We start from the raw sequence: 21,874 nt of genomic DNA, 5'->3' as shown, positions 1-21,874 counted from the left end.
GGCGGGGGCGAGGGGCGGACGGGAGGGGAGGGGCGGGAGCGCGGGGAGGGGGCGGGGAAAGGGCGGTGGGAGCCGGCTCCCAGGCCCCCAGCGAAGGGGCAGCCCCGGGCCGGGCCGGGCCCGCGCGCTCCCGGCGGCGCGCCCTCGCCAGCTGCGCTCGGCGTTCGGGGCCCGCTCCCCAGAGGCCTAGCCGCCGCCGCGAGGGCGCGGGGCAGACAAAGGAGGCAGACAAAGGCGGGCGCAGCCGGGCGGCGCTGCCGGCACCGGGCGAGGCGGGCCCACTCCTCCCGGTGCGTAAGAGCCGCCTCGGCGCGGCCCGGGGCGCGTGGGACGGGCGGGGCGCGGGCAGCGGTGGCGCATCTGGAGCGGCCCCGCCGGGAGCGGGCAACAAAGGGCCACGGCGGGGGGTCCCTGGCGGACCCCAACAATGGATCGGGGCTGAGCGCTCAGCTGCTGCCGCGTCTGGCCCAGTAGGGGCCGGCCGGTCCCCAAAAGGATTATTCCGCCTAGGCTGTCAAATGGGACAGAAGAAATGCCGGTGGCGAGGGAGGCGGGACCCGGCACCGCGGGGCCTTTGTACCCTCCGAAAGTACGCGAAGTGGGGGGCGGGGTTCTAGGAGAGCTCGCTCTTGGATGTAAGGGTTTGGGGTCTTCAAAGCTCTACCTGGTGAGATTCCCGGGTGCTGGCGACCGCACCAATGCTCACCCCCCACCTCCCCACCCCCGCCCTCCGCTCCCCGGGAAAGGAAACAAGACAATCCTTCCACCCAAGCATCACACACACACACACACACACACACACACACACACGGTCCGGCTCTCGCCACGCCCTGTCCAAAGTCTGTCTGATGCTCCCCAGCCCGGCTCTGCCTGGACAAAGCCAGCGCTCGAGACTGGCTCATCCATCACCGCGCGGGGCGCCACGTCCTGCCGACCCTGGGAGTCCGGGAATGCTGTGTGATGGGTCCCGCGGCCCCCATAACTCACGGCGGGGTCAGCGGGGCCGCGGGCGCTGCAAAGATCAAAGAGCGGTGGGGCGGGACCGCCGCGCACGCGGAAAGCCGCAGTCTCGCCTGGCGCCCAGAGCTCAACCGTGGCTTCCATTTCAACTGTTTTGTTTTTTGTTTTCTTTCTTGAGAGTATGGCACATTATGGCTCAGCGGCTTAAGAGCTGTGCTCAGGAGGCAGGCCGGATGTCTGGGCTCCTCTTCCGATGCCATTCCCGTCTCCTTGGGCAAATCGCTCAACCCCTCTGAGCTCATTATCATCTCTAACTCTCGGGGTTCAAGGATTAAGGGCAAGGTCCTGGCTTCATAGGAAATGCTCTAGAACAATCAACTGCTGTTGTTATTGTCATAGTTTCAGCCTGATGGGCGGATTGGTGAAAGGGCTAGGCTGCTTATTCACTGGAGGGTTTGAATCCCTTATCTCTCAATGCCTATTGAACACCCGCTATGTGCCAGCTCTGTCCCGGGCACTGGGGCTACAGTAATGAACAACATGAACCAGACTCCCTGCTCTCATGGAGCTGACATTCTAGTGAAGGAGACAGATGAGAAGCAAGTGAACAAATATCTGTATCATATGCCAGATGGTAATTAGTGCTATAAAAAAAGCAGCATAAGTAGAGAAAACATGAAAGGGAAGAGTTATTTTACATAAGGTTTTGAGGAAAGGCCTCTTTGGTAAGGCAGTTTTTTTAGCAAAGAAAATGAGGTAACGAGCCGTGAGGAGGAGAGTGATGCAAGCAGGAGGAAGAAACAGTGCAAAGGTCCTGAGGCAGGAGAGTGCTTGGTGTTTGAGAAAGAACAGCAAGGCTGGGGCACAGAGAGATGATGTCAAAGATGGAGAGGATCCTGGGAGCATGCAAAGGCCACAGTAAGGACGCTGACTTTTAGTCTGAGTGCGATGGGAGCCGCTGGAGGGTTATGAGCAAAGCAGTGACGTGGCCCGACTTGGGTTTTAACAGCGACTCCCTCTGGTTCCTAAAATCGAGAAAAGACTGTAGTGGGGCAGGGAGAAAAGCAGGGAGACCAGTTAGGAGCTGGGCAGAGAAGAGGTGATGGTGGCTTGGGCCCGGGAGGGGACAGAGGCCATGATTCTCCTTTTCAAGGCTGAACTGTGGCCGGGCATTTATCGAACCAGCAGCGGATTACGAGATACTCCGGTCTGAAGGCTGCTGCTGTGAACCAGCAGGGAATCTGTTGCCCCGCTTAGACCCTCTGCTCCTTATGTTCCCCCAGGGCAATGCCGTGGGAAAAGGTGGATGTTAGGGGAGGTCTGGGCTCCTGTCCCATCCAGGTTATGGTGACTCTCGGCCTCTGTTTCGCCATCTGTAAAATGTGGTAGTTGAATGGCCAAAGTGGAAACAACTCAAATATCCATCAACTGATGAACTGATCAACCAAATGTGGTATATTCACCCAATGGACTGTTATTTGGCCATAAAGAGGAGTGAAGGCCCAGAACACACCACATCTGGATGAATCTTGACAACATTATGCTAAGGCATAAAAGCCAGACATACGAGGCAGGATATTGCATGATTGAGTTTATATGAAATGTTCAGAAGAGGCAAGTCCATAGAGACAGAAAGTAGACTAGTGGTTGCCAGGGCTGGGAGGAGGGAGACTGGGAAGTGACTGGATTTGGCCAGGCACTGGGTGAGGTGCTGAACTAAAAGAATGAATGAGGCGGGGTCTCTGCTTAGGGGTTGTTCCAACTGGCTGCTAACGTGTGTGGAATTTTTTTCTTTTTGGAGTGATGAAAATGTTCTGGAATTAGACAGTAGTGATTGATGCACAACTTTGTGACTCTACTAAAAATCACAGGATTGCACACTTTAAAAGGGCGTGGCCTGTGCACCAAAGGGTCTCGGGTTCGATTCTGACCAAGGGCACCTACCTGGGTTGCAGGTTCATTCTGGCCCCTGTGGGGCATGAGCAGGAGGCAACCAATCGATGTGTCTCTTTCACATTGGTGTTTCTCTCCCTCTCTCTTTCTTTCCCTCCCTCCTTTTCACTCTCTGAAAAGCAATGAAAAGAAAATCCTCAGATGAGGATTCACAAACAAGAAAAAAAGGGTGGTGGTGGTGAACCTTACGGTTTGTGAATTGTGTGCTAATAAAGCAGTTATTTTTAAAAAGTGGCAGTTGAGCTAGCTCAGGGTTTTTACCCTGTGGTTCAGGATGACTTCCGGGGGCCTGGACACGCCTAACATTGTGGAAGGCATTTAGTGTCTCTGCGCACTTGGGCAGAGGTTCAGATTTTAAGAAGAGATGATCTTTAAGTCTTCCTGACCAACAAGGGGTCAAGGACACTGGGGAGTCAGCTGACCCCTGGGAAGGGATGGCCAGTTGAACTCTGTCTTGGCTGGAGTGTGTGTGTGTGTGTGTGGGGGGGGCAGTGTTACTGGCCTAAGTCGGGGCTTTGGGTCTGCAGTGGGCAGTGGATCCCAGGGTCTGGGGCAGCTGCACAGGTCAGGCCTCACCCCAGAAGCCCAGCCGAGGGAGGAGAGGAGCTGTCTGTCTGCCGCAGTCCCTTGGATAGGCATCTTGGGCCATGATGATGCATGTCCTTCCTTAGGCACCTTGAAGGCTGCCTGGTGCTTTGGGACATGAAAACAAGGCAGGAGGGACACTTAAGGATGCTTTGGATGGGGTTTTGAAAAGCATGATGGCTGGTCCGGAGTGTTCGCTCTAGGGGCTTAGGTACTGTGTGTCGATTTTAATATCGTTGTCATAACAGCCATTGATTGAGCATTTATGTGCCAGGCATTGCACACTCTGTATTTTTACAAACGTTATTTCATTTACTCCCGTCCAACTCTATGGACTTGTTCCTACTACTATCCCAGTTTACAGATGAGGAAACTGAGGTTGAGAGAGAGAAGCTGTGTCAGCAGCGGTGGTGGGAGAGAAACAGCAGGTTGGATACACGAGCAGCGGGTGCGTGTGGGGGCACCGCGGTGAGCATTCCACATCCGTTGCTTCTTTTCGAAAGCAGCTCTTCTCTGCACACCACGCCAAAGCACTGAAGTCAAAGGTCTTTGCTCCTCGTCCAGACTGTTAGGATTTGAGTCAGGTAAGTGGCAATGAGCCACTGTCTGCCATTGTTTCGTTCCTCCATTCTTTCATTCACTCATTGAACACACATACATGGAGAGCCTGGATTTGGCCAGGCACTGGGTGAGGTGCTGAACTAAAAGAATGAATGAGGCCGGGTCTCTGCTTAAGGGTTGTTCCAACTGGCTGGTCCCTGAGCATTGGGTGGGACTGTCACCAGGCTGTATGTGGCTGACTCTGTGACTCCCCCACCTCCCTGTGTTTGGTGTCCTGGGAACCTTAGGCAGGGGTTGGATCCATGATTTCGCCTGTGATCAGCCTGGTGTGTATGGGAGGGACTTTGAAAGCATCTTAGCGGTCTGGACACTGTTGTCAGTTGCTTTTCCCAGTTCACTCATTGGTGCTTGCTCGGTGAACCCCAGGAACCCTCATTTGCCCATGCAGGCCTTAGTCTGTGCAAGGCCTTTCTTTGCAAAGACTTTGTTGCATCTTGCCTTCTCTTAGTTTCCATTTAAATGTCCCCTGGGAGTGATTTTCTCTCTGTCCCCATTGTACACCCTCAGGGACCTGCTCCAGTTGGCAAATAAGCTCTCCCTCCTCCTAAACATCCATCCTTCCCTCCCAGACACCCTCCTACATATTGTCCTTATGGAGAAAAATATGCAAATAACTTTGAAAAACAGTCTCCCAGCAACCGGGTATTCAGAAATGTAATACATTAACCCCATCATGTAATCTGGGTCCTTCGACCATCCATCATGCTGATGAGATTAAGATATGAAAAACCAGATGCTGCAGAGCCCTGTGCATGGAAATGACAGATGAGTTTGCATAGAGCTCCCCTCCAGCCCCCGGTCCCTGCCCCAGCCCCAGCTTCTGGGTCCTCATGGAACCCAAGGCCATTAGAGGTTTAGGAATATCTGTCCAGCCTGTTCCTTTCACAAATGAGGAGAAGAGGCCTTTTAGAGATTAGGGGTCAGATCAGTTCGAATCCTCATCTGTCTCCCACCTGCTTTCCTCTGTTTATGGCTGACTCTGAATCCAAGCCCCAAGCCCAGGCATTTTTATCTACGGGTTTTGACAAAGTGGGCACCCCAGTGTCAAACAAAGGCTGTTGGGACCTCAGTTTCCCAGTTGGAAAAATATAAGTGGTGGCTTGTGTGCCCCCGAATATTTCTCCGGAGTTCTTTAGCTGCGTGTCAGGGTGGGTGGCTTGCACTGTGTCTTCTCAGGGCAGAGGGCCTGGCGTGAGCCCTGTGCTGCTCACACTATGCCCTGGAGGCCATCCCACAACAGGGGCTGGGCTCTGAGCTTCTCCACCTCAGGTCCCAATCCGAGGGGGCCCTTTACAAGGAATCACCACCCTAAAACTGCCACTTCCTGTCACCAGTGAAAAAGTTACTTGAGTAGCCTCCGGAGCAAGCATGTCAAACTTGCGGCCAGCGGGCCACATGACGAGTTTGACTTGCTTGCTCCAGAGAGAAGCAAAGAAGGATGTCCTCTAAGGATGTCCACTTTCCCCCGTGGCCAAAGCATCACAATAATTAAATCTCAAGGAGCCAGGGACACCTCCACAAACCAGTGAGCTGCTTGGCTGGCTCTGCGTGGAAATGGTCCTCTTATGCAAGGCATGATGTGAGCAGGCTCCCCAAGTCTGGAGAAGAGTTGGTGTGTCCCACATGCGCCGCCTGGTGCATCAGTTTCTGAAAAAAATAAAAAATAAAAATAAATCATCCATCCCTTTGGATTAAGCATTGCAGTTTTATGAAATGCAGACTTCCCTTGGGAACTGCCCAAACCCATTGTGGTGATGCCCATACTTTCTTGGGCATCAGGGCCCCTGGGGAGCTTGTTAAAGGGCCAGTGCCATGCTGTGCACACAGACGGATCTGGTAGGTCAGGGAGGCCACGGTTCCTAGTGTTTAATGGGCTCCCCAGGGATTAAGATGTAGATTTCCAGATTCTAGGAGAGAACCAAGATGGCGGCATAGGTTAACGCCGGAGTTTGCTGCTTTGAACAACTACTTCAAAAGTGAAACCAAAAAACGGAAGGGACATCACCCAGAACCACAGGAACGCTGCCTGAGTGGAAGTCCTACAACTAGGAGGAAAGAGAAACGCATGCGGACACTCAGAGGAGGCGCAGTGCTGAAGTCAAATTCTGAGGTGCGGAGTGCGCGGAGCGGGCTGGCGGCAGAGGGCGCGGTTGGCGTTTTCAATCGGGAGGGAGTCGCAGACTCTGAGCTCCAGATACAGGCGAGTCTTTAGGGACCCTGACTCAAACGGGAGAAGCGGGACTGTCTGGCTTCGGTCAGAGCGAGTGCAGCTTTCTCTCTGAGCTTTGCAGCGGGTGCTGGGACTCAGAGAGGCAGAGCCCCTGGGGACAGGACTGAGAGCCGCCATACTGCTCTCTCCGGCCCACCCTGTTGATCCTGTGCGACCCGCCCCGCCCAAGCCCTGCACACAGGCATTTGCCGGATAGCCTCAGGCAAACGCCAGATTAGCACCTCCCTAGAGGACAGAAGTTCTCTCACTGCTGACACAGCTGATTCTCATAGCCACTTGGCCTGGAGGTCAAACCCTCCCTGGAATTAGCTACAACAATCAAGATTTAACTATAAGACTGTGAACAAAGACCACTAGGGGGTGCACCAAGGAAGCATAACAAAATTCGGAGACAAAGAAACAGGACAAAATTGTCAATGGAAGATATAGAGTTCAGAACCACACTTTTAAGGTCTCTCAAGAACTGTTTAGAAGCCGTCGATAAACTTAATGAGATCTACAAGAAAACTAATAAGACCCTCGATCTTATATTGGGGAACCAACTAGAAATTAAGCATACACGGACTGAAATAACGAATATTATACAGACTCCCGACAGCAGACCAGAGGAGCGCAAGAATCAAGTCAATGATTTGAAATGCGAGGAAGCAAAAAACACCCAACCGGAAAAGCAAAATGAAAAAAGAATCCAAAAATGCGAGGATAGTGTAAGGAGCCTCTGGGACAGCTTCAAGCGTACCAACATCAGAATTATAGGGGTGCCAGAAGATGAGAGAGAGCAAGATATTGAAAACCTATTTGAAGAAATAATGACAGAAAACTTCCCCCACCTGGTGAAAGAAATGGACTTACAGGTCCAAGAAGCGCGGAGAACCCCAAACAAAAGGAATCCAAAGAGGACCACACCAAGACACATCATAATTAAAATGCCAAGAGCAAAAGATAAAGAGAGAATCTTAAAAACAGCAAGAGAAAGAAACTCAGTTACCTACAAGGGAATACCCATACGACTGTCAGCTGATTTCTCAACAGAAACTTTGCAGGCCAGAAGGGAGTGGCAAGAAATATTCAAAGTGATGAATACCAAGAACCTACAACCAAGATTACTTTATCCAGCAAAGCTATCATTCAGAATTGAAGGTCAGATAAAGAGCTTCACAGATAAGGAAAAGCTAAAGGAGTTCATCACCACCAAACCAGGATTATATGAAATGCTGAAAGGTATCCTTTAAGAAGGGGAAGAGGAAGAAAAAGGTAAAGATACAAATTATGAACAACAAATATGCATCTATCAACAAGTGAATCTAAGAATCAAGTGAATAAATAATCTGATGAACAGAATGAACTGTTGATTATAATAGAATCAGGGACATAGAAAGGGAATGGACTGACTATTCCTGGGGGGGAAAGGGGTGTGGGAGATGCGGGAAGAGACTGGACAAAAATCGTGCACCTATGGATGAGGACAGTGGGTGGGGAGTGAGGGCGGAGGGTGGGGCGGGAACTGGGAGGAGGGGAGTTATGGGGGGGAAAAAAAGAGGAACAAATGTAATAATCTGAACAATAAAGATTTAATTAAAATAAAAAAAAAAAGATGTAGATTTCCAAAGGCTCCTTTTGAGACCTGCTGTGCTGGCATTCCTGGCTTAATGGGCCAGGTTAGGTATTTTTTCCTCTGCCCCCACCTGAACGGAAGTATGTAAATGAAGATTTGAAGGCTTCTGGGGTAAAGGGGGGGTACAGGTCCCCCAACATTCCTGGCTAGATCTGTGTACCCACAGATGAGTGTGACTGCTGACAAGCTCTTGTCAGCGACAAGGTCTATGGCTTCTGATCCTGACTTGTTTCTCATAACTCCATAGCCACTTCTCTGACCTTAGGGGCTGAAAATAAGTTGAATTCCTGGAGTTAGACTAGGAGTTAGAACTGGATTTGTACTCCAAATGTGTGATTTTGGAAAATTAGAGAACATCTCTGTGCCTGATTTACCATCTAGAAAGTGGGGCTGTATAATGGGTGCCTAGCTCCTAAGGTTAATGAGGGAATGAAATCAATGCTTGAACATGAGTGCTCAGTCCATGTTGGTAATTTTAAAATTAATCATTATCTCCCAGAGGCCTCACAGCCCTTTCAGAGTCGGGGAGTGGGGCAGGGAAGGGATGACTCCCGAGCTAGTGGCAGAAGACACCTCTGCCCGCCCCTCCCTCAGTAGCTGTGTGACATTTTACTTCACTCCTCCTCTAAACCTCGCTGGCTCATTTGTAAAATAGGGACAATTACCGTCACTGTCGCGTAGAGTTGATGAGAGTTTAGTGAGATAATCCACGGACACACACAGCCCAGCGCCAGGTATATATTAAGGCCAGCGGTTGTTAGGGTGCATGGGCCTGGGGGGTGAAGTCAGGCTGGTGAGGTTCCGGGTGGGGGTGGGGGCGTCCCAGGTGCACCCGGGTCCGCCCCTGGCCCCGCCCCGGAGCCGGCGGATTCGCTTTCGGTTGGGCGGCTGCGTCCGGGAACCCGCAGAAGTCGGAGCCGGCGGAAGATGTCGCTGTCCACAGTTCCCAGCTGTGACTCCACCTGCTCCGCACCAGCAGCGCGTGCCCACCCCCTACCGCGCCTCCTGAGCGGGAGAAATGCCCGGGGGGAGGAAGGTCGTCGCGATCCGACCCGGAGACCGAAATTGCCTTTTTTCGCGCTCACCCGAAAGTGAAAGGAGGCGGCGTGGCGCCCCGGGATCGCCTGCGCGGAGGGGTGGCCCCGCCCCTTTCCAGGCCCCGCCCCCTGAGGCCCCGCCCCCGGCGCTGCTCCCTCCCGCCCCCGCTCCGGCCGCTGGGGGGAGTAGGCGTGTCCCCCAAGCGGCCTCCGAGACCCGCCGCCGCGCCGCGGACGTCACGAAGCGGCGCCCAGCCGCGCGCATTGAGCTGGAGGCGCCAGTGGTCCGGTCCGTGGTTCCCCGCGCGGGGCCCGAGCCGCGACCCGCGAACCGAGGCCGAAGCGGGTGCCGCGGGAGGGAAAAGGGCGGGACTCCCTCCGGGGAGGGACCACCCGGGCGGGGGTGGAGCCTCCTTCCAGCCCGGCTTCTCCTCCCGCCGGTGCGGCTTTCCGCTCCCGGCCCTGCGCCTCCGGCCTCTGCGGCCCTTCTGGCCTTTCCTACCCCCGAGACAGCGGGTGGGTGGCCAGGGAACAGGCTAATCGCGGCGCAGCTGATGCCCTCGAGGTACGACGCCAGCGTGGGGGCGGGGGGTCGTCCCCAGCTGCCCTGATCCTGTGTTCAGGGGGGTCCTGCTCCGATCCCCCCAGGGGGAGGGGAGGGGAGGGCAGGGGCGGTGGAGGCAGGCGGGCCCCAGGTGCCTGGGTCTCTGGAACTAGCCCTCACTCCGGTCCCACTCCCTAGGTGACGGGAAGGATGACTACGCTCACGCGACAGGACCTCAACTTTGGCCAAGGTAGAGAGGCCTGCCGACCGGGTCCGGGGCGAGGGCGGGTCTGTGCGGGCGGACTTTGCTGAGCGCGCGGGTTGCGCCCCTTGCAGTGGTGGCCGACGTGCTGTGCGAGTTCCTGGAGGTGGCCGTGCACCTGATCCTCTACGTGCGCGAGGTCTACCCGGTGGGCATCTTCCAGAAGCGCAAGAAGTACAACGTGCCTGTCCAGGTGAGCCCCCATGGCCGGGCCGGCGCCGCCGGTCACCCCCTAATCCCAGAGTGGGCAGGGAGTGGATGTTAAGCGTCTATTTCACCTTCAGGCCCGGTCCCCTCGTTCTCCAGCGGGGGGACCTGGCCTCCAGGTCCTGGCGGCTGCTGGCAGCCTGATAACCTCCCAACCCCCGCTGCTGCAGCGGCTCCTTCCATTGCCTCTGAGCTGGGAGTTCCCCTCCAGGAGTTAGGGACCAGGCCTTAGCAGCGGAGTTGCCCTGGGGCATGGTTGTATTTTAAAAGAGTTCTTGAAGCTGGTCTTAACCTCAGGCACCTTCCCTCTGCCCTCACTTTCCCTAATTGTAGGTTAAAAGGGAGACACAGCCCCACAATACTCGATTCCCAGTCTCTAGAAGTGCCTGCCCCTTACAAGGCACTCAGTAAACGTTAGAGGAAACGACTGAATGCGGAAGGTGGTGGGGCTCGGGGAGTGTACTGGGAAAAGGAAAAGAGCAGCAGTGTTGCCTGGGCACCCACTAGGTACATACCTCACTGAATCCTCACTCTGCCTTCGAGATCTTCACAGACGAAGTTTGTTAAAGCTCCAAGAGGCAATTTGTCTAAGGCCACCTGGCTCCTTCGTTCCAGATTCTTAACTTTTGAAAACTGATTCGGTTTCTGGATCCCTTCTCTTAAAGAAAATGCCCGTGTACTCAAACACAACGTAGGGGTTTCTCAGACTCAGGAGGAGCTGAAGGACCCCACGTTAGGAAACCCTCATGCTGGAAGTGCTAACGTTGAGCCTGAATCCGTACCTTCTGGCTTCTCCCCCTCTGTGGGTGATGCGGAGTTCTGAGCCCCATGGTGGGAAGCTGGTCTCTCAGGTGGGAACCCTGGGGAGCTGCCGGGCCTCTCTCCGAAGGCAGGCAGGCTTGGGCTCCTGGAGGGGGTGGGGGAGGCTTCCCAGAGGTGCTGGGGCCTCACCAGCCATCATGGCCTTGTGCGCAGATGTCCTGCCACCCGGAGTTGAACCAGTATATCCAGGACACGCTGCACTGTGTCAAGCCGCTCCTGGAGAAGGTGAGGACACCAGCCCACCTCACACCCGGTATGGGATGGGGTGATGCTGGACCTGGCAGGGGACCCAGGGCTCTCACACCCAGAGGTCTGTTTCCTGCACCCTGGAGACCCCCGAGCCCACGGACAGGCCCCAGGGCACATGGGCCAAGAGAATGGTGTGCTGGGCTCTGTGAAAGGTGTGCTGGGCCCCAGAGCCATAGTGGATGGTTCTGAGTGGGGCCTGCCTGGGTGGGTTCTGGGTTCTCACATCTGTTTCTCTCCCTCCACCCCCAAGTTCCACCTGGGCTTCGCCCCTCACGGTGTCCTCCTTCTGTGTCTTCTGTGACCCCTAAGGGGCCCAGGTAGTCTCTCCCTTCAGCCTGTACCACTCATGTCAAACATCTCTCCAGGGTCTTGGGGACCCTGGGCCTAGAGGCTGAGCAGGGCTGTGAGTGGGCCCTTTCCCACCCTTCCTGGGGTAGGGGTGCGGGGGAGACCCAGTTCCGGAGTAGGAGATTTCTGTCCTTGCAGAATGATGTGGAGAAAGTGGTGGTGGTAATTTTGGACAAAGAGCATCGCCCAGTGGAGAAATTCGTCTTTGAAATCACCCAGCCTCCACTGCTGTCCATCAGGTGAGCCGCCTCTCCGCCATCCACCTGCTAGACAGTGCGAGGTCCTTAGGAGTATCCCACCTTCATGCCTTTAAGCAGCTCCCAGAATACCTTGGGGAAATGCAAGGCATGCCAACTTAGCAGGCAGGCCACCCCGTGGTCTCTGGACATCACACAGGTTACATGGAGATCCTCCCGTGTCACACGTGGGAAACCATGGCACTGGTGAACGGCTAGTCCCAACCTCCTCTTTTATAGATGGAGAAACTGAGGTCCAGAGCTGTGACATGAACTACCCAGGGTCACCCAGATGGTGGCAGAGCCAGGACACAGTCCAGGGTCCTAACTTCCCATCAAGCGGTGTAACCCAGTCAGGTGGTTTGGCTCAGTGGATAGAGCGTCGGAATGTGGACTGAAGGGTCCCAGGTTCGATTCCAGTCAAGGGCACAAGCCTGGGTTGTGGGCTTGATCCCCAGTTGGGGCATGCAGGAGGCAGCCAACCAATGATTCTCTCTCATCATTGATGTTTCTCTCTCTCTCTCTCCCTTCCTCTCTGAAATCAATAAAGATATATATTTAAAAAAAAGTTGACCTTGGGCAGGAATGTTGGCTGGTCAGCTGCTGGCTTCCCGTGGTGAGATCGGGACAATAGAATGGACTTGGGCAAGCCCTTTGCCCTCGCGGCTGGGGTCCTGGTCCTCAGATGGGAAAGGGGACATTAGCATGTTAGAACCACCTATAGGGGCTCCCTACACCCCTTTCCCCAATCCTGGCTTAGTTAGTCTGGGATGGGGCTCTGCACTGGTTTTAAACTCCCCTGGTGACAGGTAGCCCCCTTAGAAGCCAACACTTAGAAGGACTAGAGGGGCTCGGGACCCCCTCATCTGCTTCTGGGGTTGACTGCTTGTGGAGGGGGGCACCAGTGTGACAGACCTGCCTCTTCTCTCCCTCCCAGCTCGGACTCCCTGCTGTCTCACGTGGAGCAGCTGCTCCGAGCTTTCATCCTGAAGATCAGTGTGTGTGATGCTGTCCTGGACCACAACCCCCCAGGTGAGCTCACCTTCTACTGCCTCTTCCCTGGGCGTCTCCATGGCTACCTTGGGTGGGTCTGTGTTCTCAAGTTCCTCTGAGCCTTGTCTCTTCCTGCTTTTTAGAACTCCTTTCAAGTCTACATCCTCCAGGAACTTCCCTGGTTAACTCCACTCTGTCTTCAGTCTCTGTTTACTTGTGTCTTGTCTTAACACTTGCTTTCGTTACACTTTGATCTCTGGGGCTGCTGAGCCACTAGGGAGGTGGGAAGAGACTCTGCCCAGTGGCAGGCATGGTGTGGCCCGGCCTTGATCAAACGCTTGCCTCCTCAGGCTGCACCTTCACCGTTTTGGTGCACACGAGGGAAGCTGCCACTCGCAACATGGAGAAGATCCAGGTCATCAAGGTGAGAGGAGACTGGTCAAGGGGGGTGGGCAGTGAGACAGCGGGAGGCTCTGGTAAGCAGATGCCACAGTTCTGAGTGGGCAGAGGTGCTGTCTGTGGGCATTGCACCCATAACGTTGCTTAAGACAGTGCCTGGCACCCAGTAGGTTCTGGTTGTGTGCTAACTGCGGCCACATGCTTGCCATTGCTACACCTGGGCTTGCAGCACTGGGAGGAGTGGGCTGTGTGCTGGGGCCCCCAGCTCAGTGAGGTTCTCCTTTCTGACCCCTTTCAGAATTGGTGCTTGGGCTTATTAAGTCACTTAGGTTCCCAGCCCAGCTCTGACTCACAGGCATGGCCTGTCTAGTGGAGGAGCCCGGGATTCTGCACTTCCCTAGTGATTTGATGGTCCCCAAGTCTGAGGGCCCCAGCTCTGGAGGTAGAGGGGGAAGGCAAAGGGAGGGCAGGCAGGTCCAGCGCCCTTCCACCCCATCACCTGGATTCCTCCCTAGGACTTCCCCTGGATCCTGGCAGATGAGCAGGATGTCCACATGCATGACCCCCGGCTGATACCCCTAAAAACCATGACATCAGACATTTTAAAGGTGAGCTGCATGGGGACCAGGTATGCTTTATTTAGGGTGTGCTTAAGGCCTTGTGGACAAAGCTTGGAGGTTACTAGGCAACACCTGGCACAAGGCTCTTCCCATCCCCTTTCCCTTCCCCATCCCGGCTGTGGCCATGCAACCTGTACTTGGAGAGAGAGAGAGAGATCTGCCTGCCAGGGGCTTGCAGACCCTCCACATAGGGGCCCTGACTGCCACCTGACACGGCTGTGTGTTCCTGTCCGTTAGATGCAGCTCTATGTGGAAGAACGAGCTCATAAAAACAGCTGAGAATGTGTCTGCCCCCATGGATGCCACAACTATCGGACTTTGGGGGCCCCCAGCCTCGGGCTGCAGGACCACCCCGCTTCCAAGTGCTCTTATTGCCTCTGTGCGGACTGCCCATCCTCCAGCCGGAGCTGCTCAGGTCTGGTTGCCTTCACGGAGGAATGGCCCCCCAGGAGGGCAGGAAGGTGCTGGGATCTCAATTTCTCAGCCTCCTGGGGTTCAGCCGGTCAACACTGTCTGTCTCAAATACTGTGCTGTGAGTTGTTTCAATAAAGGGCCCCAAGGGCTGACCTGGGCTCTCACTAATTGTAGTGGGAGGGGCAGGTGCAGTGCCCGGACCCCTTACCCCCTACCCCTAGACCCAACCCCAGGCTGGTTTTACTGGAACATTTATTATGACAAGAAGTGAGAGCCACACAACAGTGGGTTTGCCCAGGGTTAGAACTGTGGCAGGAGGTCCCGGGGCAGGGGCCTCCCTGCCCACCACAGGCTCATCTCTTGCCTGGAGGAGACCTTTGGCACTTAGCTGGCGGGGACAGAGGGCAGATGAAAGGCTATCGGATCCAGACTGTCAGAGGGGTTTGCAGAAACGAAGTCGGGAGGACAGGTTATTAAAGTACGCATTCCATGGCCGTGGCTGTTCCCGCTCTCGTTCCTGATTCTGCCCCTGCCCCTGCCCCTGCTCCTGCATGGTTTCGGGCTGAGTTGTGGAGGCTGCTGGGTTCCTGGTCGTCTTAGGGCTGATGATGATGCTGCTGTTGGTGACACGGGGCCCATACCAGCCTGCCCAGAACTGGGTGTCTTTGCCCCCATGCTGGAAGAGGATGTGGCGGACGCCTGGAGGGTAATCTGAGAAGGTGTGAGAGACCTGGAAGGAAGGGAGAGGGAGTGACCACCAGGACTGGGGAGGGGGTGAGATGGGGTGACCATTCAACTGGAGAGGAGAAGGGGGAGTCCCAGGTGGGAGAGCTGGGGCATCCAGGCCCTGGGGGAAGTGGATGGCAGGCCAGCAGCTGAGGTCTCACCTCTCTCCACTGGGCATCGCTCCACTGCTCGATGGTCACAGGTGGGGGCTCAAAGGAGGCCAAGGCGATGTAGTTGGCTGAGACCAGCTGTACTCGGATGCTGTAGGTGCAGCCACAGTCTGCTCTGGCGGCGAACCTAGGGGAGGCTGGGCTTTAGGACTGCACCCCAAGACAAAGGGTGGCCCTGGCGGTGGGCAGGCAACAGGCCTACAGATTAGAGTTCCGTTTCCCTGTGGGGCCCATGGGGTCCACCTTCAGTGTTCCCTGTACCCCCAGGGTGTGCAGTCTCTATCTGTGCCGGGCCTCAGTTACTCCATCTGGAAAAGGGCAACCCTTTTGGGTATTTCGGAGATTACATCTTAAAAGGCAAAAGGCTCTCTACAGAGATAGTAAAGGCCAGGCTGTGGGTTCAATGGGAGATTCAAGGGGTGGCCTGTGTGGTGTGGGCTGGCACAGATCTCAGCCCTGCTATCTCCCCCGCCCCCAGCAGTTCTGCACACCCCTCAAATCCCACCCGTCCACCCTCAGAGTGGTGGCCCTGGGGCCCTGCTTCTGCCATGGGCCAAGGCAGAGCGGCTGGCACAGCTCTGTGCAGAGAGGAGCTTGAGAAAGAGTTGTGGGATAAATGGTGGAAGGGGGCAGGGGAGGCAGATGAGAAGGCATGTGCGCAGATGTGAGGTCCGGGAAGGCTGGGTCTTGGGTGTCTTGCTCTCGTGCGTGTCTAACTCACCTGTAGGCCTCCGTCTCCCCATCTGTAAACTGGGGTTAAGGTTTATCCCCTGCTGATGTGATGGTGGGGAGGCCAGGAGGTGCTGCTGGATGAGCAAGTGCTGGGTCTGTCCACAGGAGGTGTGTGTTGGGGGCGGAGGGGGCAGGGAACAAGCTACCCTTGCCTTAGGCACTGCTGGGCAGAGTGGGCACTCCCTCCAGGTGTTCTCAGGTTAAGGGGAGGATGCAGTGTGGGGCCGGGCCTCACTCACCAGTCCTTCACCACGATGTCAGGCCGGATTGTGTCCATTAGCTCCTCCCAGTAGCCCTCAGCTTTGAGGTCCACCATCTGGGACTTGAGGCATAAGCTTGGGAGAAGGAAAAGCTTGTATTCCTAGGTGTGCTCTGCGTGGCCTGCACCCAGGGAGGTGGTTCAGGGGACCCAGCAGTGTGTCCCCTGACGGCTACAGGACAGCTCCTGGCTGGTGCTGATGCTGGCTCCGACCTCGGTGTGGGCCCATGAGAAATATGCAGGGAGTTGACTCCCTTGTGCCTGGGCAGCACCTGATCCCAATCCGTATGTATGCCGTCTCCCGGGGCCCCAGGAACTCACGTTCCTCGGTTGTGGACAGCCTGTGGACACTCCTGACAGCCCCCTTAAACCGGTCCCCACCCCCAGTCACTGAGTTTACTCCTGCCCCAGGGGGCAGTAACTGAGCTGGTTTGGGGAGCACCTCCCTTGAGCTTCACAGGCCCTGACGTAGGTAGGCCTGGGGTTTGGCAAAAGGTGTGCCGACCCTCTTCCTCCAGCACAGCCTGCTCTGTTCAGTTTCTTACTCATAAGATGTGACGAAGTACTTCTTGACCTTGGAGTCAGGAAAACCTTGCCCATGGCCTCCAGGTAAGTGCTCCACCTTCCAGTGGTTCCCCCCATTGCGGTCGATTTTCCAGGATCTCATACCCTCTAGGAAAAATAGAAGCCTAGTAAATGTGTAGCCTGGTCCTCCCCATTTGGTACGAGGGTGAAATGCAGGGCTCGCTCATGCTCCGATCTCCAGGTGTGTACCCCAGTTGTGCCTTGGAGCACCCCTACAAAGTTAAACTCCAACCCATTCCCACCTCTCCCCCACCTTGTGCCTGACCAGCTTGACTCCCACATGAAGCGGGGGGAAAACTACCTTCACTTCCAGGTTCTGATGCCCTTTGGGAAATACCCAAGTTTCAGTTCTCAGAACATTATGAAGGGCCTGTGCTGGTACGTTTGTTCTTAATGGCTAATATGAATTTGTCCCAGTGGGGATCACTCCGTTGACAACTGACATCTTCACTATGTAACTGAGATCGGAAGGGTGTGCGATTTGTTGCTGGGTCATAGGACCCTCTGGCCTGGGTGGGAGGGATGATAATTGGGAGAAGGGGCGCCTCTGAGTTGGTGGCATGTAGTAACCCCATATTCATGGGAGCATCCCCAACAGGTTGGCTCACCATGTCCTGGTCTCCCTCTTCAGAGAGAGCTGAGAGGAACTTAGAAAACTGGCGTGTTTCTCCCCAAGGTTTTCCAGAACAATCACCAGGGGAGCTTTTCCAAATTACCCCCCTGCTCCCTCTATAAGGAACCCACACCTATTCCCTGTGTGCCCAGGGTCCCCCCAGTAGAGAGCCAGGCGGGTAATACAGGGCCCCGTGCAGGTAAGGCTGCAGGCTGGCTCTGCAGGGTTGTGAGCTGAGCTGGTGGCCAGGCTGGGCAGCTTCTGAGAGGGGTCTGAGGGCCTCCAGCAGCTGAGCATTTCTGGATCTTTGGGCAAGACACATCTCGCTTGCGGCCCAACATTCTCCTCTACAAAATGGAGCTAAACCTCCTCACGCAGCCGACTCCTGAGATCCACGTGAGGATAGAGAGAGAAAACAGGCATGAGAGGGATTCTAAGTAAATAAACAACGCCTGTTCATCAACTGCTGCCGTGGCCCCAATAAGGAGCAAGGTGCCTGGTATGTAGTAGGTACTGAACAAAGGAAAACACCCTGGCAAATACAAGAGAACTCGAGCTAAACAGGGAACTCAATGATGTGATTGCAGTCACCTCTCAAACTCCTCATTTTCATCTGTATAATTAGGGTAATGGGAAGATTATTGACATTTGGGAAGAGTTCAGGCTAGTGCCTCGCCCGTAGAGGAAGCCTCCTAAAGGTTAGGCAGCTTGGACTGAGCTCAAGGGGGAAAGGTGGACCTGAAGTTGGTTGATTCTTCAACGAACGTTTTCTTGAGCCCCTGTTATGTGAAGGTCTAATTGTGGACACTGGGTGTACTGTGGCAAGCTAGATCCACTAGGTCCCTGGAACTTGAAGGGGAAAAAAGAGAGATAAAAAGGTAATTCTAGGGTATGAAAAGTGCTATGAAGGAATTAAATGGGGGTGATAGGACTGAGGTAGGGAGCACTGTTTCTGGATGGACCAGGGCAGGTCTCTGAACTGAGACCTCAAGAATGAGAAGGAAACAAGGGAGCTTGGTGGGGGCTCAGCTTTGAGAAAACATTCCAGCTAGTATGGGCATAGCAAGTGCAAAGGCCCTGAGGTTCCCGAAAGGGAGGAAGGAAGCCGCCCACCTTCAGCACATGGGTTGCGTAGGAGGTTCCTGCGGAGGATGCACAAAAAGTAAAAACTCTTCCAGTCAGACACAGGCTCGTCGTAGTCCTCGTTGATGAAGCCCTCACGCAGGCTCTTGCGTTTCCAGAGGGTCATAAGGTCGATGAGGTCGCGCCAGAGGCTGCAGACAGGGCGGCAGTCCAATACCAGCTGACGGGCAGGCACGTATATGAATACCTCCAGCAGGATGTTCTCAGGCAGGTCATTGATGCTGAGCAGGGCCATAGCTGGGGTGCACACACAGGCCTGTGTGTGGGGTTCCGGTGGGGGTGGGGCAACAATGGTGGTTATGAGCCCTGATCAAGGAGGTGGATTCCTCAGATCTTCAGGGTCCTGGGCCCCCTAATCCTGCTTCTGTTGTAAAAGAAGAGGGGTTAAGATAAAAAGCATTTGAGCATCCTTCCAGGACATAGCAGGCCCTCAGAATATGGACTAAGTTTTACGGGGCCTTTTCCCCGATTAAGGAAATAATTGCTTAGTTTTAAGTTGGTGGGCCTGGTGAACAGGAAGATTCTGCCAAGGCCACGCTGTTGGCTGTGAGCTCTGTAAGGGTCTGTGGTGATGTTTTAGTGTATGAGTTCACTGTCATAAGATCTTTACTACACCCCCAGACTGTGTCACAACTTCATTAAGTGGTGGGGCTCGTACCGAGGCATCAACTTCTCTCCACGCTGCTGCTTGTGGCCTGAAGTCCGATGTGATAAAACACCTAGACGAGGAGCTGCCCCACCCATCCCAGTTCTGGGGGCGAGGTGTCAAGCCAGAGCCCACTTTTTAAAAAGACATTTTTTAAAAATTGATTTCAGAAAGGAATGGAGAGGGAGAGAGAAACATCAGTGATGAAGGAGAATCAATGACCAACTGCCTCCTGCACGCCCCACACAGGGGGTGTACCCTGAGGAAATAGAATGGTGACCACCTGGTTCCAAGGTTGATGCCCAACCACTGAGTCACACCGGCTGGACCAAAAATTTTTTTTTTTAAATTATTGACTTTAGAGGGAGAGAGGAAGGTGTGTGTGGGGGGGGGGGGGGGGGGGGGGTGGAGAGAAACACTGATTTGTTATTCCAGTTGTATATGCATTCATTGGTTGATTATTGGACGATGCTCTAACCAACTGAGCTACCTAAGGCCAGAGCCCACCCTGAAATGCCCAGAAACCGAAAAGCAGTTTGAGGGCCTGGGTTTGAACCCTGGCCTGCAGTGACCGACCCAGAAGCTGTGTAAAGGTGGTAACTGACATCCAACCTCAGATGGCCCAGGAAAGAATTCAGCACAGGATGTCATTACTAACACTTCTACCATCGGAGCAAAACAAAACCGAAACCAAAACCAAGGGCACCTTCCCCCTCCACCTAAACTGCGCAAGGGTTCTGAAGAATTTACCGTCACTTGCCTGGGGGTGGGGGGTGGGGTGTTTCCCATAACACAGATCACTAAGCTGATCCCCTGGTGGGTGGTGGTGGTGGGGGGGACCTTCTCCACCTACACCGGGAGGCACTGGGAAGACATCCTTTTCCACAGAGCCTGGGATAAGGAAGCAGTTCAGATTGTTTAGGCTCCTGTCCCCCAAAAATGAGGGGGCGCAGAGAGGAGCATTTTAGATGGCAGAGAATAAACAACAGATAGATATATAAGGCACTCTGTACGGTGTGCAAAGTATTATGATGGATAAAAACTCTGATGTGGCCAGATCTGATATTTCAGGAGAAACTGTAAACAAACAAACAAAAATGGAACCTGTGACTTTTTAAACATTGGTGGCTTCTAAAAGCACTGTCTAGGCAAAGGTGGCTGGGCTGTTAGGTACCGACAACTCCTCACTCGGGCGTCCGAAGCCTGGTCTTTGGCTCTGGTCCCCGGTAACCACTCCACCCACCCGGTTTGTCCTTCGTGGGCCCCGCCGCGCGGGGTGGGGAGCGGAAGGGAAGCCCGTCCCGGGGCGTGCGCGGTGGGAACTCCAGCCCCAGAAGCCACCTCGCACTTAGGGTGCTGCCCACGTGCCCGGCCCCAAGTCGCGCGCTGGCCTTTGCTCCGTGGACCCTCCCAACGACCCCCCCAGGCGCTGTCACTGCGCCCGCTTCTCCGAGGGGAAGTCGGGCTCCCGTGCCAGGCGGCGGTACCGCCCGCGAGGTGCCCGGGACGTTCGCCTGCTGGGCGTGGCCCGGCCGCCCGGCCCGGAGTCGGACTCTGGGCGGGGAGACGCCGGATGCCCGCAGGGCGCAGAGCCGGGAGCCCCGCCCGCCCCGCGGCCTCCGGAGCCCCGCCCGCCCGCGACGGCCCGCGGGAGACGCCGGTGCCCCTTCCCTGCTGGCGCCGGACACTCACCCTCTCGCGCCTGTCGCCCCCCTGCCTGTCCTGCTGGCCGCGACCTGAGCACCGGGCGGGACGGCCGGCGGACCGAGCTGCGCACTGACCTGGAGCCCGAGGCCTCGGCGGCTCCGTGCGCTCCGCCCGCCCCGCCCCCGCTGACGTCATGCGCGCGCCCCGCCCCTGGAGCCGCCCGGGTGACCGAGGCCTCGCTGTTTAGCCGGAGTCGGGAGTCCTCGGGGCCGGGCCCGTTCCTTCCCGTGGCTTCCTCCTGCCTCCGGGGAGCCCGAGACCCGCTCCAGCACCAGCCGCTGCACCGACCTCTCAACCTGCTCCCCAAATATGAAAGGGAAGTGAAACCGGTAGGACCGGACCGGTGGGCCCTTCCCTGGAGGGTGATTGCTGAAAGCGAAAGTCAGTCTTTTTTTCTTTTGTAAGTTTATTTTTATTATAATTTTTTAAAAATATTTTTTTATTGATTTCAGAGAGGAAGGGAGAGGGAGAGAGAGATAGAAACATAAATGATGAGAGAGAATCATTGATTGGCTGCCTCCTTCACGCCCCACACTGGGGATCGAGCCTGCAACCCAGGCATGTGCCCTTGGCCGGGAGCGAACCCTGGACCCTTCAGTCCGAAGGCCGATGCTCTACTCACTGAGCCAAACCGGCTAAGGCTGTAAGAGTTTTTTTATAAATATGTTTTTGATTTCAGAGAAGAAGGGAGAGGGAGATAGAATATCAATACGAGAGAATCACCAATTGGCTGCCTCCTGCACGCCCCCTACTGGGATCCAGTCGAGCCCCAGGAATTGAACTGTGATCTGGTTCATAGGTTGATGCTCACCTACTGAGCCACACCAGCCAGGCTTAGTCAGTCCTACCTTCTCTAGGGCTTAACCAAGGGCAGGCCTCAGTGTCCTCAAAGGTAAAAATCTCTCCGCATTTTTGTCAGGATTAAATTCATTGATGCTTTCTTCATTTCATTGTACAAATAACGATGGAGCACCTGGGGCTGCAGGGAGCCACAAAAGGCTGTGCAGGCTGTGCGCTGCACAGGGGTGCCCGGCCAGATCACATGAACTCCTTAGGGCTGTCTCTTCTCCAAGAAGGGTGTTCTCTGCTAACTTGCCACACAGCTCGTGAGGGGCGGTCCCTGCCTTGGCCGAGGCCCTAATCTCGCTTGTTAATGACTGAGTGCTGGGGTCCAGCCCCAGCAGGTCCAGGGGTCCCC

General features: G+C 55.3%; 2 protein-coding genes across 7 annotated transcripts; one reads left to right on the top strand and one right to left on the bottom strand.

Moving 5' to 3' along the window:
• Positions 1–171: 171 nt before the first annotated feature.
• Positions 172–14,247, top strand: MAD2L2 (mitotic arrest deficient 2 like 2). Of its 4 annotated transcripts, none has more exons than XM_036349799.1 (9): positions 172–290; positions 9,744–9,795; positions 9,882–10,000; positions 10,990–11,061; positions 11,572–11,672; positions 12,607–12,701; positions 13,013–13,086; positions 13,577–13,669; positions 13,919–14,247. In XM_036349799.1, the coding sequence occupies exons 2-9, from the start codon at positions 9,756–9,758 to the stop codon at positions 13,958–13,960; spliced, it is 636 nt and encodes a 211-aa protein (XP_036205692.1). In that variant the 5' UTR covers positions 172–290; positions 9,744–9,755; the 3' UTR covers positions 13,961–14,247. The 4 variants fall into 4 exon arrangements, with proteins under 4 accessions (XP_036205692.1, XP_036205689.1, XP_036205691.1 ...); XM_036349796.1 differs by lacking the exon at positions 172–290 and adding an exon at positions 9,179–9,290; XM_036349798.1 differs by lacking the exon at positions 172–290 and adding an exon at positions 9,270–9,566.
• Positions 13,662–20,816, bottom strand: LOC118676227 (F-box only protein 6-like). 3 transcript variants are annotated; one of them, XM_036349793.1, is made up of 6 exons: positions 20,662–20,816; positions 18,294–18,687; positions 16,528–16,654; positions 15,963–16,058; positions 14,983–15,118; positions 13,662–14,825 (listed from the first exon to the last, which is right to left on the bottom strand). In XM_036349793.1, the coding sequence occupies exons 2-6, from the start codon at positions 18,556–18,558 to the stop codon at positions 14,529–14,531; spliced, it is 921 nt and encodes a 306-aa protein (XP_036205686.1). In that variant the 5' UTR covers positions 18,559–18,687; positions 20,662–20,816; the 3' UTR covers positions 13,662–14,528. The 3 variants fall into 3 exon arrangements, with proteins under 3 accessions (XP_036205686.1, XP_036205688.1, XP_036205687.1); XM_036349795.1 differs by having other exon boundaries at positions 20,751–20,769; XM_036349794.1 differs by lacking the exon at positions 20,662–20,816 and adding an exon at positions 18,982–19,264.
• Positions 20,817–21,874: the final 1,058 nt, after the last annotated feature.

Source organism: Myotis myotis, unplaced genomic scaffold (genome assembly GCF_014108235.1).
Source record: "Myotis myotis isolate mMyoMyo1 unplaced genomic scaffold, mMyoMyo1.p scaffold_m19_p_2, whole genome shotgun sequence".
Classification (NCBI taxonomy): Eukaryota; Metazoa; Chordata; class Mammalia; order Chiroptera; family Vespertilionidae; genus Myotis; species Myotis myotis.
Note: the sequence above shows the minus strand (reverse complement) of the source record. Positions and strands in the feature narration are given on the sequence as shown.

What these genes read in the sequence shown, in the direction of transcription:
- MAD2L2 (XM_036349799.1), top strand. Translation starts at nt 9,756, where the DNA reads ATGACTACGCTCACGCGACAGGACCTCAACTTTGGCCAAG. An exon ending in CCTCCACTGCTGTCCATCAG is followed by an intron (nt 11,673 to 12,606) that starts GTGAGCCGCCTC and finishes TCTCCCTCCCAG; the next exon opens with CTCGGACTCCCTGCTGTCTC. An exon ending in AGAAGATCCAGGTCATCAAG is followed by an intron (nt 13,087 to 13,576) that starts GTGAGAGGAGAC and finishes ATTCCTCCCTAG; the next exon opens with GACTTCCCCTGGATCCTGGC.
- LOC118676227 (XM_036349793.1), bottom strand. Translation starts at nt 18,558, where the DNA reads ATGGCCCTGCTCAGCATCAATGACCTGCCTGAGAACATCCTGCTGGAG. An exon ending in ACGCAACCCATGTGCTGAAG is followed by an intron (nt 16,655 to 18,293) that starts GTGGGCGGCTTC and finishes TATTTTTCCTAG; the next exon opens with AGGGTATGAGATCCTGGAAA. An exon ending in GCGATGCCCAGTGGAGAGAG is followed by an intron (nt 14,826 to 14,982) that starts GTGAGACCTCAG and finishes CCTTCCTTCCAG; the next exon opens with GTCTCTCACACCTTCTCAGA.